The 18,692-nt window shown below is 40.2% G+C and overlaps 4 protein-coding genes across 6 annotated transcripts; 2 read left to right on the top strand and 2 right to left on the bottom strand.

The window, feature by feature from the left end:
* The first annotated feature begins 1,415 nt into the window (after positions 1-1,415).
* On the top strand, positions 1,416-7,331 carry tmem151ba (transmembrane protein 151Ba). The gene is made up of 2 exons (XM_077711092.1): positions 1,416-1,832; positions 3,016-7,331. Exons 1-2 carry the CDS (start codon positions 1,725-1,727, stop codon positions 4,459-4,461), a joined length of 1,554 nt encoding a protein of 517 aa, XP_077567218.1. The 5' UTR covers positions 1,416-1,724; the 3' UTR covers positions 4,462-7,331.
* Positions 7,216-10,828, bottom strand: drc5 (dynein regulatory complex subunit 5). Of its 2 annotated transcripts, none has more exons than XM_077711091.1 (7): positions 10,678-10,828; positions 10,351-10,460; positions 10,120-10,277; positions 9,477-10,042; positions 8,748-9,197; positions 7,559-7,936; positions 7,216-7,478 (listed from the first exon to the last, which is right to left on the bottom strand). In XM_077711091.1, exons 3-7 carry the CDS (start codon positions 10,262-10,264, stop codon positions 7,440-7,442), a joined length of 1,578 nt encoding a protein of 525 aa, XP_077567217.1. In that variant the 5' UTR covers positions 10,265-10,277; positions 10,351-10,460; positions 10,678-10,828; the 3' UTR covers positions 7,216-7,439. The 2 variants fall into 2 exon arrangements, with proteins under 2 accessions (XP_077567217.1, XP_077567215.1); XM_077711089.1 differs by having other exon boundaries at positions 10,351-10,466; positions 10,678-10,805.
* A 40-nt stretch (positions 10,829-10,868) lies between these two features.
* rnf8 (ring finger protein 8, E3 ubiquitin protein ligase) lies at positions 10,869-14,729 on the bottom strand. Of its 2 annotated transcripts, XM_077711094.1 has the most exons (11): positions 14,212-14,729; positions 13,922-14,140; positions 13,648-13,776; positions 12,843-13,270; positions 12,504-12,711; positions 12,226-12,288; positions 12,044-12,133; positions 11,863-11,970; positions 11,576-11,787; positions 11,289-11,429; positions 10,869-11,166 (listed from the first exon to the last, which is right to left on the bottom strand). In XM_077711094.1, exons 2-10 carry the CDS (start codon positions 14,045-14,047, stop codon positions 11,291-11,293), a joined length of 1,503 nt encoding a protein of 500 aa, XP_077567220.1. In that variant the 5' UTR covers positions 14,048-14,140; positions 14,212-14,729; the 3' UTR covers positions 10,869-11,166; positions 11,289-11,290. The 2 variants fall into 2 exon arrangements, with proteins under 2 accessions (XP_077567220.1, XP_077567219.1); XM_077711093.1 differs by having other exon boundaries at positions 13,922-14,729.
* aida (axin interactor, dorsalization associated) lies at positions 14,443-17,573 on the top strand. The gene is made up of 11 exons (XM_077711102.1): positions 14,443-14,815; positions 15,377-15,443; positions 15,531-15,584; positions 15,688-15,742; positions 15,814-15,877; positions 15,996-16,093; positions 16,231-16,239; positions 16,345-16,467; positions 16,539-16,661; positions 16,750-16,867; positions 16,975-17,573. Exons 1-11 carry the CDS (start codon positions 14,709-14,711, stop codon positions 17,072-17,074), a joined length of 918 nt encoding a protein of 305 aa, XP_077567228.1. The 5' UTR covers positions 14,443-14,708; the 3' UTR covers positions 17,075-17,573.
* The last annotated feature ends 1,119 nt before the right edge of the window (positions 17,574-18,692 follow it).

Genomic DNA, 18,692 nt, shown 5'->3' with positions numbered 1-18,692 from the left:
TAATTTATTATTATTATTATTATTATTATTGCATTATTTTTTTAATTTGTGTTTTCTCAATTTCACTAGAAAATAATTCATTCAGATCGTTGGACACAATGCAACAATGCTTTTTTGGCGCAATGAACATAAGTTAGTTGTAAGATGTGAAATGATCAATATAATATGGTTATCATTTATTATAATTAAACTAAAAGCTTTTTATTTCCACCATCGCGTTGAAATTTTCTGTATTTAGAGTTAATTGCTCACAATAGCTAAGGAAAAGCACCCCGATTTATATTTGATCTCAACAATGAGTGTGTTTATAATTTGATTTTAAAATTAAGTGTATAGTTGCAAAAAAATAAGAAAAAACGTGAAAAACAATTTCCCAAATTTAAATTAATGCATATCCACCCATTGCATTCAAAATATGTTCTCAAATGTTAATTGATAATATAAGATCTGTGTTTGTTTCTTCTCTGTCAATTGTCAGTGTACCACATTCTTGTAGTTTATTGGGTACCTGTGGTCTCCCCATTTTTCTCTGTACAGTATGTCAATGGGATGATAAGCACCATGTGCAGAAATAATTTATTGCACTTTGCTATTAAACTTGAATACTGGAGTGTTTCCATTGCTGTATGTTTGTTTTGCTTTGTCATCTTTGTCAGCGCTAATAAAACTAATTGCAAGAAAGTACTGGCCCTCGTCTCTAACTCACAGCACAATGCATATGGACAGCTATTACATCTTTTGAGATATTAACGATTATTAATTGAGAAAGCAGGGTCACACGCCCCCTCAATTTATGTGTAAATTTACATTTGCTTGATTTAAAGTACATTGTTTTGTTGCCACTAGTCCTGCTTCATTATTAGTGCCAGACTTTTAAAAAATAAAAATATATCAATATAATATTACAATATATATACGTGACATGACGTCCCAGTTTGTTCTGATTTTTGTCGTTCTTTTGAACAAAGCTTGGTGCCCAAAGTCAGTTGGGATAGGCCCCAGCACCCAGAAAATGAATGTTGACAATGCACAGCGTAATGGTTTTCTTTGTTGCTATTCATTCAATAAAATCCTCAAGGCCTATGAAATAATACAAGAAAAGAGCAAAACCTACATATCTAAAAACAAGCAATTTGAGGTAATTACCAATTTAAAAGAAATACACAAATACAAGCCATAATAACTGAAAAAAATATAAATTAAAACATTTGCTTGGTCCTTAAAATATGCACCATTATGACCATTTGAATCTGAAATTTCTGATGGCTCGAACAACATAGACAAATGGCATTGTTTTGTTTTGTTTCTAGTACGAAGGGGGCGGGGCAACTCCACGCTAATGTGTTGGGGTCGTTTCTGCCGTGGTAGACCCACCCCCGTGCGGATGCAAATCGTGCACGCGCAGTGTTGTGAGGTGGCGCGGGGATGTCTGCACACACGTGCCCGCCTCCTTTGTCCCTTTTTATGGCCAATGTTGGGAAATTGGAAGCTGACCCTACGGCTGCCTTTGTCATTTCCGAGCATCCCTTTAAGGGCTCTCATCTAGCGACGCTCAGCCAGTTTTCGTCTTCCCTGATCACCTGAACGGGTTCCCCCCAGCTGGGCCGCCTTGTCAGGTGGCAGCTCTGTCTGTTTAGGTCTTTATTTTTATTTTTTTGCAACACTACTCTCAGCACGTTCCTTTAACCCCAACTGGAGGTCCATGCTCCGCTTCTTTTGTCATCATGTGTCCAGCATCAGCGGCAACGGTTGCCAGTGAGAGCAGCACCTGCACCGTTGCCTCCGAAGGGGAGCCCGAGACTGATGCGGAGCAGGACAACCCCAGATTGGAGGTGAGTACTATATATCTTTATATTCAAATTCAAAGGCAACTTTAAGCATGTATCCTGCTTTTTAAAAAAAGGAAGAAATCTATATATGATAATAATCGAGAAGGAAAATGTGTGGACTTATGTTCTCATTGTTGCCAAAAATAGGGTTAAATGCCCTATGGCAGTTTGAGAATGAAATGTAGACATTTATATGGTGGACAAGCATATTGTATTTTGGCAACGTACATTGAAATTTAGTCATCATGAGAGTATTTTCGTTTAGGTTTTTTTTTTTATATAAGAAAGTACAAGATATTAGTTTCTCTAGACTTTTTAGGAATGGAGCGCACAAATAGTTTCTCCAATGTGCTAACTAATGCAAAATTATAAAATATAAATGATCAATAGTTCAAAAACTAATTGAAGAGCCTATATATGTGCGAGTGTATGTTTGTTATGATCAATGCTCAACTCCTAATTTTCACTCCATTTCGAGACCAGCATTATTACTGAACGAATACTGAAGTACGTCCATTTGAGGACTTTTTAATCCTTGCCAGGCTTCCTCAAAAAAGCGTGACTAACTCATTATCTATGCACGAGACCGGCTCTATCCCGAGGTGGAGAAGAACACCACCAGCCTTACGCTACACAGCCACACTCCTCCCCCCGAGACCCTCTTCAAAGGCTTGGCATCGAATATGGACTTGAAATAGCTTAGCCTACGCATTGACTTCATACAACATGCAAAGTCAGACACAAACGCATTTTAAATGTCCACCATTCGTTTTCTTCCACTTCATCACAAGTCCCTTATTCATAATAAGCAGAGAGCATGACACGTGTGGCCGTTCATGCATAAAGTATGGAGAAGCACTAACAGCGCTGAATATTTGACTAAATATTTCATATGCACAAGTCTCTGATTTGGAGCCATTTTTAGCTTCAAAGACATATTTTCTCCCAAAGTCTCACAGTGAATCCGCTTTTTGGATACTTGATGTTGTTGTGTTTTTTGTTTTGATTTTTTAAAAGACATTTCTGACCTTGTTTTTGCATTCCACTTCTCAGCAATACCCATCAACTACAACCTAGATATTTTTGACAGCTTAATATTTGTTAATTTCCATTCCCTCACCTAATCGTTCATTGAGAAGAACACAATCACTTGTATAGACAATTTAGAGTTCTCTTCTCTTTGCAGCTTCGCCCTGAGAAACAATCCCTGCTGAAATCCTTATGTCAAGAGACCCACTGGAAATGCCTGCTGCTCTCCTTGCTCATGTACGGCTGTGTTGGAGCCGTGGCTTGGTGCCAAGTGACCACCGTCACTCGCCTCTCCTTCGACAGCGCTTACAAGGGCGACTCCATGATGTACCATGACAGTCCCTGCTCCGATGGCTACATCTACATCCCCCTAGCCTTCTTGCTCATGCTCTACGTAGTCTACCTGGTGGAGTGCTGGCACTGCCACACCAGGAACGAACTGCAGTACAAAGTAGACGTGGAAAACGTCGCCGATCGAGTCCACAGGATGAAGCATGCCACACCCTGCATTTGGTGGAAGGCCATTAGCTACCATTACGTGAGGAGAACCCGGCAGGTGACGCGCTACCGCAACGGAGACGCGTACACCAGCACCCAGGTTTACCACGAACGGGTCAACACGCATGTGGCTGAAGCAGAGTTTGACTTTGGGAACTGCGGGGTGAAGGACATCTCCAAGCACCTGCGGGATCTAGAAACCTTCGCCGTAACTAAAGTGAGATTCACCAAGTGCTTCAGTTTTGCCAACGTAGAATCAGAGAACTCTTACTTGACGCAACGGGCCGGCTTTTTCACGGAGAACGAGGGCCTTGACGACTACATGGAAGCCCGTGAGGGGATGCACCTGAAAAACGTGGACTTTAAGGAGTATGTAATCGCCTTCGCCGACCCGCTTCGGCTTCCCTGGTACGCGCTACATTCCACTTTTTGGACAGCGGCGGCTTTGACTCTCTCCTGGCCTTTGCGGGTGCTGACTGAGTACCAGACCGCCTGTGTCCACTACCACGTGGAGAAGCTCTTTGGTTTCGACTACGTGCCGGTGACGCCTTCTGAGGAGTGTCCTCAGCGCCGGCATGTCCCCCGGGTCAACACCTTCGACAGCACAGAGTTGGAGTGGCACATCCGCTCTAACCAGCAACTGGTGCCCAGCTACTCTGAGGCGGTCCTCATGGACCTGGCCCAACTATCGGGAAGCTGCCGGAACTACTCGCTTTGCCGTCGCTACGGAGGCTACAGGCAGGACTGCCGGCGGTGCCACGGCGCCATCAGCGGCTCGTCCATCTTCTCCCGCAGCGCTCTGAGCATCTGCAATACGGCAAGCCCGCGCCTGCCCTTCAGCGCTAGTCGCTTCTCGTTGGGGCGGCTTTATGGCTCCAGGCGCAGCTGCCTGTGGCGGAGTAGCGGGAGCCTAAACGAGGCATCCGGGCGTCCCAGCGAGAGCACGCACTGCCTGTCGGGTCGGCAGAACGGCGAGGAGAGCCCCCCTGCGTACCAGGATGCGCTCTACTTTCCCGTTCTCATCGTCCATAGCAACGAAGGCTGCCTCAACCACGATCATCGCTCCTTGCACAGGAATGGTTCGTGCGTGGAGACTTCCATATGAGCCTCAAGGATGAGACAAAAGTTGCGAACAGATGACTTTTTGTCGATTGAGATATTGTGGCTCTAAAACTGGGGTGCTCAAACTTTACCAACTTTACCCAATGGACACTTTCTTCTGGGCCAAAGCTCAGCAGTTATGTGTGCTGATGCTGTTTTACTGTCATGCAATCTACCAATACTACCTTGGTTGGCGACTGGTCCCTCGCGATCCATGTTTAGAAGCTACATAGAACTAAAAAGTACTAAAGTACAAATTGCTCTAAAGTTGGGATGTTTTGCGCTATTGAGAAAGGCTGACATTGGCAGTGTTTTACACAAGGATTGCATTGACAAAGGTTTTAGACTGAGGCTAATGATTCAAAAATTGAGGCTAGACTTACATTGCATTGATATGACGTCTTTAGAAGTCCAACTTTAGAGCTGGGCTGGGTTTCTTAGATCAACTCTGGACTCAACCACTGTATCACACAGTCAAAGGATGCCTGTAAATTCAAGAGAAAATTGCTTCTTTGATATAATAACAGGCTAACGGAACTTTATATTGGTGCCACAACAAAACATTGCCTGATGCCTGAGAAGAACGTTGAGATATCTTATAAGCAGAAATGGCTCGGTTCCGATGACATTACACTTCCTGCCTTGGTAAATATAGCAACACGCATTATTAATAATTCAGCAGAGGAGCGCTAAAGGACACAAGCACTGCCACATCAAGGTTTTTTTTTAAATGACTGTACATTGTGTATAAACACCAATAACACTGTTCAAAACTTATAAATAAGAGACAATTTTCAACTAGGAAAATGTCAAAGTCAATACAGGGCAGTATTAGATTGCAATAATTTGTTTTTAAGAATTTGCTACCTCTTTATTTAAGTGCCTATCAATTGAACTATCAACAAAAAAACATCTGGTCCAATTTCCTTTAAATCGGGGGTGTCCAAACTAAATAACCAACAAAAATATAAAAAAGTAATGACAATCCATTTTAATGAATTGAGCAAACTTATTGATTTTCTTTTGACCTATTTTGCTTTCACTGGACAGTAATAGATGTCCAATCCACATTGCCAGCGACCACTGCTTGTCAAAATGGAATGGACGCCTATCGTTGTCAGTGGAAGCCAAAGATTCAGTATAAAAAAATACACATATATGTGTAACATACTACATTTAACCAATAAGCATCCTTTCACACCCCCTGCTCTAAATCAACTACTCCATGCATGTGTTTGTCTTTGTGCATGTCCTCTTTTATCTGGAATACAATGAAAGTTTGTCCGCCTTCCTGCGGGATGCTGCTGCAGCTGCTCCTGCTGATGCATATCAGAGAGACAGGCTGGCTCTAAAAGACGCTGAAAATAGGCAGCGGCCCTGCACTCGCTACTGATAGTGTCACATGTAATAATAGGAGAAGATGGCTTTTTAAGACATGGAGGCTGCGCTACGGATGTCAGGATGAGTTCGCCTGCACGTTCTAGAGGGATTCGTGGTGGAAATCGGAGTGCTGCAACTTTTTGAATAGATAGAGTAAGACACTGCTTTCTGAGTTCCCTAATTTACAATGGGGTGTGTTTAGGATCAATTTGTTGGGTGTATTTTAGATAAAATGCAGTAGTTTGAGCGGGTGTGATGAACTGTTTTGGTTAAGAGTTTTCTTGGGAATTGGGCAGATTGATGTTTTTGTTGGCCAACATTTTGTCAGCTACTACTGGGTTGCTGATGTTGCAAAGGGCTACCTGCCAGAACTAAATAAAAAATGAGCTCAAATGACCTTTAAATACATATTGCTTTCAGGATATTTCTTAATAATTTACCAATATAGTATACATGAATTTGTGTCCATATGCTAAAATGTTTCTTCAAAAAAACGACAAGCCCAATTCCACTGAAGTTGGGATGTTGTGTAAAACATAAATGAAAACAGAAAACTGTGATTTGCGTATCATATTTGCTTTTTTAACAAACAGATAATTGTGGCGTCTTTGGCTTCTGACAAATAATCACTCAGGAATGTTTTTCAAGATGAATAAAGCTAAACATTTTTACACTCTACACAGTATGTAGCACACTGTGGTTCAGTATATATCTCACATTTAAGCATTTGGGATGGATAAATATGAATTTTAGAAAGAAATTGTTGGAAATAACGAATCTAATTTCATGCATGATTTATACATTGATTTTAAGTTATTCTTTAGCAATTGCTACTAAAAAAAATGGAGAGTGTAAATAAGTAGTGACATCTAGTTTATACGTCTGAGACTTTTTATTTTGTTATCAGTTTTAAGCACATTGTGCTCGAATGAATATTTTTTAGCAACCATTTCTAGAGTCAATGTAAGGAAATGTTAATTCTAATATCAATATTTACTTTTAACTAGCTAGATGCTTGCAATTTTTTTTTACAAAAGGATGACATGAGTCTTTGGGGTGTTTTTTTGTGTGTGCAGCTGTGTTTTTGTTGTATCCTTTTTACAGTACTAATCCAGTTGCAATAAGCTAGTGGTACCAAAATATTGCAAGCAGACTAGAGCAGTCCATAAAAGACTGGAAAGTGATATATGACTGTTGGTAAATGCACTCAGCCCTTTACGATGTCATTACTCAGTTTGATTGGTAATGTCAAGCGCTCACTGCAATTTGTCTTTTCTGTGTACTAATCCGGACTACTCGAGTACTGTGCATGAATAGGGGGGGTTCCAATGTGACAATTGTAGAAAAATAAATAATTGTACTGATGTTAAATTCCCAATGATGTCTTAACTACTCTTTTTATTTCCAATAGTTTGAAGAAAATATGAATGAAATCTATAGCAATTTTTACATTGAATTTACTCAAGTAGACATCTTTGTTTATGTAGCAGATAACACAAAGTACTTTTCATGACCAAGTACATTAAATAAACTGACCTTATTCACAAATCCTGCATCATAAAAAACGAATGAATGGAAACATGGTACATCTTGCTAAACACCTCAATTACTATTAGTTGAACTTTGTGCTTCAGATGGTGCCTGCAGATACAAAAAAAGAAGTAAAATTACAATAATAAAGTAGCTCAGAAGTGACTTTAAATGGTTTGGGTCTACAATACCTCTCCATCTTCTTGTGGCTCATCAGCTGGTGCGTCTTGTACCTCACCATCTGGGACCTCATCCTTTTGCCCTTCTTCCACTTGCTCATCTTTTACGTGAATCTCCTCTTCATTTCCTTGTACCTGTTCCTGTTCCTCTTTTTCTTCCTTCTCCTCTCCATCATCCTCTGAACTGTCATTAATGTCAACCACCTGGTCGACAGTGGAATCTGTCATGATGCCGCCAACTGCTTGGTTAGTGGCGCAGGTATTCTTGTTGGTGCAAACCACTTGGTTGATAATGGAGGCGCTCTCTGCATCCACGTCAGTCAGATTCACGTTGAATTCCGTTAAGCTGCTGTTTTGCGCTACGGCCTCCGCCAGAGCTTTGCCTCCATCCTGTTCGCCAACAGAGAGAAAACAAATTAGTACTATAATTAGAGAAATCTTGGTATTTTAGTGAGTACTCCAGACTTATTCTTGCCTAGTTTTTGGTTTGATTTTAAAGAACATGTTAAATGATTCCAAAACGTGCATGTTTTGTATTTGTATATTTTGTATGGAGAACATACCTGTCAACTGGTACGTTCTCGCCGTAATTGGTACAACTGAAAGCCCATTTTTATATTGGTACGCTGTACACATGAAAATGGTACGCTAAACGGTGATTTTGAGAAAAAAAAATAAATTAAGGCACTTTCTAGCCATTTTTCACCATCCGCCATTGTTTCTTCCCGGAAACGCATGTCTGCCAAGTGATATATGTACCGGCGCCTCTGATTGGCTGATACACTAACAAATTACTTACAAGTTAAGTTAAACTGTGACAGGAAGTGCTACGAGGTCAATCCAACCAAAGAGATGTTGGAAATGGCGGTGTCAGCGACCATGAATTACAACAAATGTCATGTGAACGCACATTAAAATATTATTGAATGCACCAGGTATTGGAACAATTTTTGTAGGAAGCTGTTGTAGTGGAACTTTGAAAGCAATAAACACATAAACATACATTTTCTACTTGTTGTTCGTGATTTTTTACAAAAAAGTAAAGTGGTAAGATTTTCCATGTATTTATACATATATGTAAGGGCGAAAACAAAATTTGGTAAGATCACAAATGGTTCGAGGTTGACAGGTATGGGAGAAATTTGAAGCGTGGGATGTAAAATGTCCTCCGAATGGACTCTTTCGGATGTCTCATACTCACCACACCCAGTTTGTTGCATGAAAGGTTGATGGTCTTCAGCGTTTTGTTCTTAAGCAGCACTTCCGAAAGCGTGAGGGCGGTGGGCTCAGTCACAAGGTTGGCTGCCAGGTTAAGATGAAGAAGTGTATAGTTTTTCATCAAGGCCTTCGCGACGGCTTGCCCGCCCTCGTCACCCACTCGGTTGATTCTTAAGTTGAGCAACAATAGTGTGTTGTTGGCCGGTAAGGCCTCAGCGATGGCGATGGCTCCGGCGTCTCGAATGACGTTGTCACTCAAATTTAGGGTCTCAAGTTTGGTGCTATTGAGAATCCTGCCAACACACTTGGCCCCTTTGTCGCCAATCACGTTGTGGGAAAGGTTGAGTTCTATCAGGGAGGGATGCCCCACTAGGTGTTTAGTCAGCAACTTGCATTTTGCATCGTCAATGTGACTTTCGTAGAGTCGTAATACCTGCGGAATGATGAAAGCAATGTCACGAAAAAAACTTTACAGACTGAAATTTACTGACAAATTAACTTTGTGTAAAATTTGCAACTATTTTTTTCAACAGAAAGCTAATATTCTATTGAATAGCACCTTGGTAATACAAAGTTAAATGATACTATTACCAAATGGAGAATTCATCCATTTATACTCAGTAGATTAACAAGATTAGGAACCAATATGTGCTGTAATATTTTTTAAGGTCAGACTCCCATGACTCAAAGTTGTGCAAAAATGTGACATTACCTTCAAAGTCTTGCTCGCTTGAATAGCTATAGCCAGAGTCTCGGAGTCCCGATGAGCCATTTCGAACATCTTCCACTCAAAGTTCATCCCGCATTGTTTGACCCAGTAGGTCAAGTGTAACTCCTCCAGCCACGGGAGTTTGGTCAGGAGAGTGCGAAAGTCAAAATGTTCCATGTGAGCTGTGTCCGAGTCAGTCTCGCTATGCCAGTCCACGTTGTCTCCGAGTCCAACCATGCCTTCCTTAATGGGAGGCAGCATTTGGCTGATGTTAAGCCTCTTTACGTAGGCCTCACATAACGGGATCTCATCATTGACTATCTTGGAGGAGGTTGTCTCTGGAATGAACTGCTCGATGATATTTTCCAGGTGCCTCTCAAAGAACATGCGCTTCCAGCTGTGGTCATAGTTGGACACGTCACAGATATCCCAGCGTTGTTCACAGCATCGCCGCCAATAGGCGCCATCTGAGACCAAGTTGGCAGTCACAGTAAGAGGCAGTGAGGGTGACAGTTTCTCCTGCACAAAGTCTTTCTGTCTGGGTGTGAGCTCATCGTAGATGGGGGTATCTGCCACAGATAGAGGTTTAAATCAGTGCCAAAAAAAATTGTATTGGGATATTTAGCACAATAGTACAAAATAATACCTTCAAAGTTGCTCACAATACATTCCAGGCAGAGAGTTGAGAGAAAAGGCACAAGACTCAATGACCAGGTTGGATTTTCAGCAATGATCCTCCTCAATTTTCTGCTGTCCACAGTCAACGTTGGGCCTGCAGTGAGTCTCGACATAATTGCACACAGACTGCAAAAAAAGATAAAGAAAAATGATAATAATGTCAACTGCTTTTAAACAAAACTTCAAATGATTACCTTACCTGAAATGTCAATGTTTTGATGCCTTGCAGTGTCACCAGTCCAGCAAATGTTTGTTTGTTTTAGTTGTTAGTTCAACTCTTGTTCAAGTTCAAGATCAGAAATCTGCCACCTTTCCCTAAGATGCACAAGATAAATAGTTACAAAAGAGACAAGAAAACATTTCTATAAAGAGCCATATTTGAAAACGTTAAGCTTTATGATAATTGAGCATTTGTTTTTAGTTTGTTTTTTAGACTCGTTTTTCATTCCTACACAATGAATACTCAATGCATTGTAATTATAACAATAGGATAATTAAATATTTAAAGTCACTTGAGAAGTCCTACCTGTAGTTTGAGAAGGCGATGTTGCCATAGTTACCAGATGCACTTCAGCCAATAAAATGGGAAAACACTGCTTCCCAAAGGATAATAGTGGTAATGCAACTTGGAAGAAGTTGCAACAAATAGCAGTGCATAAAACATCATAATTCATAAACAATATTAATATTAAACAACATAACATGAAAATACTAGAGTGGCATATAAACAGGATTTTTTTATTTCTTTACTACTAGGAAAATATTCACATTGGCAACTCATTTGACACAGATCTAAACAGATGTGCTTTTAAAATGTCCCAGGGTTCTCAAACGGGCTCACCAGTTAGGAAAGTTCAACTTGTCCCAGTGCCACCCCTTCCATTTTTCCATTCTTGGGACAGGCAAGAATAGTTGAATCATTTTTTTCTCTCTTTTTTTTTTAAATAGCTGCACAGATCATGTGGTTGGGTGGTCCCTCACTGTTGTGGCCAAGCTGGTAGTTGACTTGAGGTCTCTGTAAATGTGTGTGTTGTTCAGGATCAAATAAAATATTGACATATTACATCACAGGTGAAAATGTTATTCCCAAAAGAAAATGGTCAAATCATGTAGTCAAAAGATAACTTTCAAACTTACAGTCACTGATTGAGAATTCGCCGAGAGGCCGAGCGTGTTATGTGAGGGATCTCCACAGTGCCTTCGCTACTCTCATCACTGCTGCTCTCGCTGTCACTTTCTTGAATTTGGCTCACTGTCGCAGCGGCAACTACAGGCAAACTAAGCAAAACAAATAAAAAAAAACGTTGCACTTGTCATGGGAAGAAATGTTCATGTGATGAATGTGGCCCGCAAATCAATGAGAGCTTAGACATCCCTGCTTTAGCAGAAAAAAAAAGTTGAGATTGTGGATGACGTTAACCTACCGCTCTCCTTTCCTCTCCAAAATAAGTTTTTGACGTCTGGCCTTCATATCCAAGCTGAGGTTCTCCACCATGCTGTCGATACAGTTGTCCAACGCCAGGCAACGCGTCTGAGACTCAATGGCTTGTCGGCAAATGGGGCACTCTTCTTTCTTTTTGCGCCACTGATTAATGCAGTAGTAGCAGAAGCTGTGAGCGCAATTCAAGATGACGGCCTGAAGATACCAAACAGAAAAAGGTAGCATTTATTTTTTTGTTTGTTGACACAAACACAATTAAATGTGAGGTACCTCAAAAAACAACTCCGAGCAGATGATGCATTGAAGTTCGTTTTCAAGGACCTCGGTTACTTGGGAGACAACTTCCTCCTTCTGGGCCCTGGCTTTTTCTTTTTCCTCCTGGGAACAGAAAATAAAAAGATGCATGTTTAAAAATACAATAAAAAAAAATACTGCTGTGCAGTTTACCCACTTTCGTCTCTTTGAGCTCCATGTTTTTGGCAATGAGAATCTCTTCGAACATACGCTGGGCGAGCAAAAGTTCATCAATTATTTTCTTCTGCTAAAGGGTGTTGAGAACAAAGTGGACATTTCAAATAAAAAGTCAATATGTCATGGGGGTTCTCACTTGCATGTCATGTATTTAGTGATTACCTCCTTCAAGCCGTCGTCCAGCTGTTTTTCCATGAGCTCTCTTTCTTGCTGTGTTTTCTCAGCCTAAAAATCCATAGAATAATCATACACATAAATACATATACCTTATTTAGGTCAAATTGGCAGGATATGATCAATTTTCATACTTAAAGGGAGTCCCCACTCTAAAGAAATACAATGATGCTTTGAATTTGACTGCTTATGCGGAATAAGAGTATTCCATGAGTTAACAAAATTTGTCATAATGTAAAAAAGGTTCAGACTATTTGTATTCTCACCTCTTGTTGCTGCCTAGTTTCACTTAAGGATCTTTCAAATGTCTCCATTTGTTGCATTTTGGTTTGAAGGGTCTTTAGCTGCTCTTCTACGGCCTTAATTTGCTCTCCCCTGAATGGGTTGGCCGATTGGGTTTCACCCTCTAGTGATGCCACCTGCCTGCGTGTGTTGTCCACCTGCTCCCTGAGCATCAATATGTTCTGACTGTACCTAAAATAGGAAGAAAAGGAGATGTGTTAAGAGCAGTTCTGACAAATACTAGAGCAAACTTAAGTGAATGTGTACTGCAACTACTCAACACTTTAGTGTTATTTTGTGACAAATGAGAGACAGAAACATACATCTGCAAGTTGTCCATGTCCCCAAAGCCGCCACAGCTCTGGTTTGCTCCATTTAAATGTGGATTTGGAGTTGGCTCCTGCAGCTGTGGATGTTTTTGGTGCTTTGTTGGCATCGGACATGGGTTTGCCAATGACTTGTCCGTATTTGAGCAGCGAAACAATTTGGCCTTTGAGGTAGATGGTTCCATTTCTTCAACGGTCAACTTCCTTTTGGATGTGTTTGCTACAAGACCAGCTGTTGTCGCCTCTTTCTGTCTTTTTGCCAATTTGTGAATAATTTCTTTGAGGGGTCGCTGCACAAGTATGTAGTCATACTCCACTTTATATCCCAGGATTGAAACACCAAGGTGTATAGAGTCACCAAGTTTAAGCACGTGGGCTTCTTGAGCGGGTAGGCGGATTCCATTCACCCACACACCATTGAGACTCTGTCAGTGATAAAAAAAAAGAGAAAACTTTATAATGAAACTTGTCACATATTCTGGTAATTCTTATTTTTTGGTTGGGTTGGCTACATTTATTGACGTGTCATTTTTGTGTTAAGGATTATTGCAATCTTTTTGTAACACCTATATACTTTTTTTCAATTAAATATTACTAATTATCAGCTATATACATATTAACTGGAAGAGCTGACCCATACAGCTAGTGTTTACAAAGAAAAATCATGACAACTTTCAACCACATCCAAACTATTTCATACCACTGCATCAGCATCAAGGGCATCCAATGAGTTGAAGTTATACATTTTATACCACGAAAGAAACTTAATTAAAATCCAGATCCCATAAATGTATACTACTACCTTCTTGTCTGTGACTGTCCACTGTCCATCTTCCCTTTGTGAAAAAGTGCAGTGCAGCCTTGAAATCATTAATGGACAGCTTGAAGACAACAACTGATAGGTCACATCTAAACCACGGCCAATCGTAACCTAAACACAACAATATTTACAGTTAATATCACGGTTTTTATCATCTTTAATTCAGTGTGTGAATGGAGAAGGGCAGGCTTATGTGCTGAATGACAACAGGTCATGTTGTTAAGAAAGCTAATGATGGTAGCAACGTGTAATATACCTCTGTGTTTTCAAACAATCGAAGCCAGTCTGAATCCATCCCAACTCTCATCAAACACACAACTTCTGAGTCCATATTCTCTCTCTTGTCCTCCGGAAGACGATCTGTTATTGTGTTTTCATCCATTTTTAGGTCTTCTGAGCATGTCCATCCCGACCTAATGTTGTGAGGTTTGTAGTGCGGCTGCTCACAATTGCATGTACGATCAAGACCGGAAACCTATGGAATAATTTCAAGATAAAAGCAGTGCACAAGTCTAACTAGAATGATGCTTTGACGATCCTTGCAACCTTTTAGTTGCTGATGACTAAAGGAGGAAATGTATTCATGTACTTTTTCGATGAACAGTATTTCAGATCTTTCTTTTAGTGTTTGAATTTTCAATCAAACTCAAAATCGCCAATCTCTTTTCAATGTTGTGCTGTATCTTGATGTCTTCTCTTCCAATGTGTTTCACCTATATCAATTTATGTATATAATTTGATTGTTTTATGGCATCTCCGCGCTTCAAATTGCGCGCACCGTAGCACTAGGCGGGACTTCCGACTGTTTCCCCCTCCTCGCGGATGGGACTTTTAGTGGGAGCACCGAGAAAACAGATATAGGGCTTGGTCGGTTCCCCTCTCGGCCAGGTTGTCATCGGTCAGAGAGTGAATCTGCGCGGCCCCGAACTGCAACAGTCAGTCTAGCATAGGAGGCGATCCGAGCCCCGAAGAAAGCCCCCGTAGATGAACATCGTCCTCGGCTATGCTGCCCTGAGTGCGCCGCCGGTACCCGCCCTGCCAACATGTCTGATGTCAACAAGACGCTACAAAAATGGCAAGCCAGTTTCCGAAAAGGCACCGATTTTGACTCCTGGGGTCAATTAGTGGAGGCTATAGACGAATACCAAATGTAAGTGGATGTCTTGCCTTTCTCGCGCACGCACGCACACGCACGCATGCATGCATGCCGCCCTCAATGGGTGGGAGTCAACCGGGAGCTCTCACAAGTTGACCCCCGAGCTGTCATGCACACCTTGGGTTGTGTTTGAAATGAATTTCAGACCCCACGCATGACGTGATGTGGCGTTTGTTATGTGCGCGTGCGTTGTAGTCTCCTCCCACATCAGCGTCTACGCGCGCGCGTCTAAATAAATGTGCGTGCGCGTTTTTCTGTGCAGAAATTCACCAACAATATTCCTCAAGAGTATTGAGAAATATCAGCCACACCCTCTCATTGTTATGGGTGGGTTTCCTGTGGGTTGAGAGGAAATACTTGACAATAAAAAGGTCCCATCCCTCAGGAAAAGCTGAATGAATCGTATTTTTTTACCCCCCTACTCTCGAATAAGCGCAAAATTTCACGCGTAAGTTTGAGGTTGGGATGCATTTTTTATAGGATCACACTTGGGTGTCACGTGTACCACTATTTCAGTTATTAAATGTATTTTTTTAATTCTCATTTAATCTCCAGACTTGCACGGCAACTGCAAAAAGAAGTGCAGTCGTCAAATTCATCAGACTTCACCGAGGAGCAAAAGGTTTAAAATTTCTTTCTGTATAAAGGAAGAAATAAATAAAAATCATGCCTTTATCACTGATTTGTCATGCTTGTCTTCCCATTTTAGAAAACATTGGGAAAAATTGCAACATGCTTGGAGATGAGGAGTGTCAGTTTGCAGGTTTGTGGCATAGTTGGAGCTATGCTAAAACTTTTGAAATTATTGATGTTGCTGTAAAGTTTAGAAATATTCTGGCATTTGTAATTCTGTACTTTGTGTTTAGTGCACACAGTCAACAGAGGAGTTCAAGTTGGAAGATTTAAAGAAACTGGAAAACAGTGAGTGCCATTACTTTGCAGTTTTCTCATGCTTGTCATTCTTTTTAAAACTGCATATTATATCTCCATAGTCATCAAGAACATATTGACATACAACCAGGAATTTCCCTTCGATGTCCAACCAGTGCCTTTAAGGTAATGAGCGTTTTTCAGTATACTTTTCATGAGGATTTTTTTCCCTAACAACAAAATACAATTGGAAAAATACCTTTAGGCTGTCTTCAATGCATTTTTTCTTGTACATCCCCATCAGAAAGATCCTCGCTCCTGGTGAAGAAGAGAACTTGGAGCTAGAAGAAGATGCTGTGGCAGTCGCCAGTTGCATAGAAGCGTTCCCCCCAAGAGTTCCGGGTACTTTGAAAGCAAAACAAACTTGGCGGCCTCTCTGCCTGCAAACTCCCATTTTGATGTGGCCATTTGTGTTTTCTGTCCTTTTGGTGCTGTGCATGGCTCCACCACTCATTCTTGCCTGCCTGCCTTATTCACAGTATCACAAGGTAGGACCTTATCAAAAAAAAGCTACCTACTACGAAATATGATTTTTAGATGTCCTGAGATCAACACACTTGAGTGCACAAAAAAAAAACATCTTTTCTCTGCAGGCACCTTGTTGCCCCGATTGCCCTCCGAGCCAGGAATGACGCTGCTGACTGTGAGAATAGAAAAAATTGGTCTCAAAGATGCAGGGCAATGCATTGATCCTTACATGACTATTAGCGTCAAAGGTACTTGCTTTCGATGCCATTTTTTTTCTTGTCGGGGAAAAAAAATCCCTAAACTGTTTCTTTGGGTGCAGATTTGAATGGGGTAGATTTGAACCCTATGCAGGACACCCCCGTGGCCACTAAAAAGGAGGACATTTACATCCACTTCAGTATGGACGTCGAGATCCAAAGGCATTTGGAAAAACTACCTAAAGGTAGCAGAATGAGCAAAATGTCTAAAAGTTTCAAATGATTATGTAGTTTGGCAGGATGACATTTTTAATCTGAATTTGGTATTTTTAGGGGCAGCTATTTTCTTTGAATTCAAGCACTACAAACCCAAGAAGAGGTTTACCAGCACAAAATGTTTTGCCTTCTTGGAAATGGATGAAATCAAGCCTGGTCCCATTGTGATTGAGCTGTAAGTCACACCTGGACATAAATCAATTGCTAATAAAGTCTTCACCTACCAGGTACAAACTTTCATAACAATAACTTCATTTTGTCCCAATTTTTTTGACTTTGGAGGTACAAGAAGCCCACTGACTACAAGAGGAAGAAACTTCAGCTACTCACAAAGAAGCCACTTTATCTTCATCTTCATCAAACCTTGCACAAGGACAGCTAAGATGCCCACCAAGCACCCAATCACAGCACTACTATATCAGATTTTTTTTCCTTTCTCCTCAGTGGATATATTAACACAGTAAAAGAACTGAAGCAGAAGGTGGTCACGTCCGCAATTTCTTTCCTACACGTTTTTTTTTTTTTTTCAATAACATATACTCTTGTGCAAAACTGTTTGGGACTGAATGCCATGCTGCAACATTTTTTTTAACTCAAAGGGTCGGGTCGGACTCTAAACGAGGTTATGTCTACACGAGGTGCTCAACTATCTCTTGTTTGCACTGGTGGACCTTGAAACCGAAGTGTGCAAATAATCTGCCAAAAAGTGGAAGTCATGTGTAGCACGCATTGAGCTGGGAAATTGATTAAATCATTTAAAAAAGGCAGTCATTGACAAATTGATTCTAAAAATGACTTAAGATGGATGCATTTTGGTGCTTGGTAATCTACAAAAAAAGCATTTTAATTAACATCAGAAAATAAAATAGATTTAAAATTGAGCATACTGAAATTTAACAAAATCTGCCTCATCAAAATGATGAAAAATGCTGAGAGCAGTTCAGCATGTGCACGTTAATGCAATACTATTTTTGAAAAGGTAGCAAAAATAAACTAATACTTCTTTGTTCAAGCTTCACCTCCTCACCATTTATAACAAATCTAGATAAACATATGTAATCATGAAAACATATTTTAAATAACCCCTGGTTTAAGATACTTCAACTGTAATACTGACGTTACTAATGAAAAAACACAGCATGAACTAATGAATTGTACTTTTCAAAAACATTTTTTCACATTTCTATTCTAATTATCCCCCTCATTTTCAAAGACATTTTGGAAAAAATTGACTAATGAAAGATTAACAGACAAAAACCTGGTATCCCAAAGTTAATATCGGGTGGTGTTTGACATTTGGCAGCTATTTGACTGCCGCTATATGGACAATAAAGTCAGCATTTAATTAGACTTTATGGGGTCCCTCTTCAAAAATCATGACATTTGGATTAAGTGGTGCCATTATTCATTCTTATTGTGTCTTTGACCTTTTATTTTCCTGATCATGTCAGGTAGCATTTGTGGACAAATGATTGGACAATTGTGTTGGCCTTTGTTAAATTTAATTTGAATGTCATATTTGTATGCACAAGATATGAATGGATGCAATGTGGTTCGCATGTTATCTGGGATATGGGCGTTTGCCCCACTTACCGTGCTTTTTAAAAAAAATAATTAAAAAAATATTGATGTTACCTTAATTTTTTTTAATCTCAATGGATTTTGATTGCAATACTTGATTTTTAAATGTTATTTTTGTAAGGTTCAGGGCTATAAATGACTTGTGAGATACATTAACGGATGAAAATGCAGTAATTGTATGTGGTATGAATGCTTGGACTGATAAAACTGACCAGGGAATTTGATCCAAATATTAATTTCTAATAAACAGAAAGGCATTTCAATGAATGAGTTGTTTTGTAACTTTAAATACACACCACTTATAAACTAATCTTTTGTTTGCAAATATAACTGCGTGGAAAAATTGATTTGTGCTTTAAAAATTGGAATACTAAATACATTTAAGCCTATTTAAGTTCCTTAATACACTTATCTGTAAC

This window comes from Stigmatopora nigra, unplaced genomic scaffold (genome assembly GCF_051989575.1).
Source record: "Stigmatopora nigra isolate UIUO_SnigA unplaced genomic scaffold, RoL_Snig_1.1 HiC_scaffold_25, whole genome shotgun sequence".
In the NCBI taxonomy this organism is placed as follows: domain Eukaryota; kingdom Metazoa; phylum Chordata; class Actinopteri; order Syngnathiformes; family Syngnathidae; genus Stigmatopora; species Stigmatopora nigra.
This window is presented reverse-complemented; position numbering and strand designations above follow the sequence as displayed.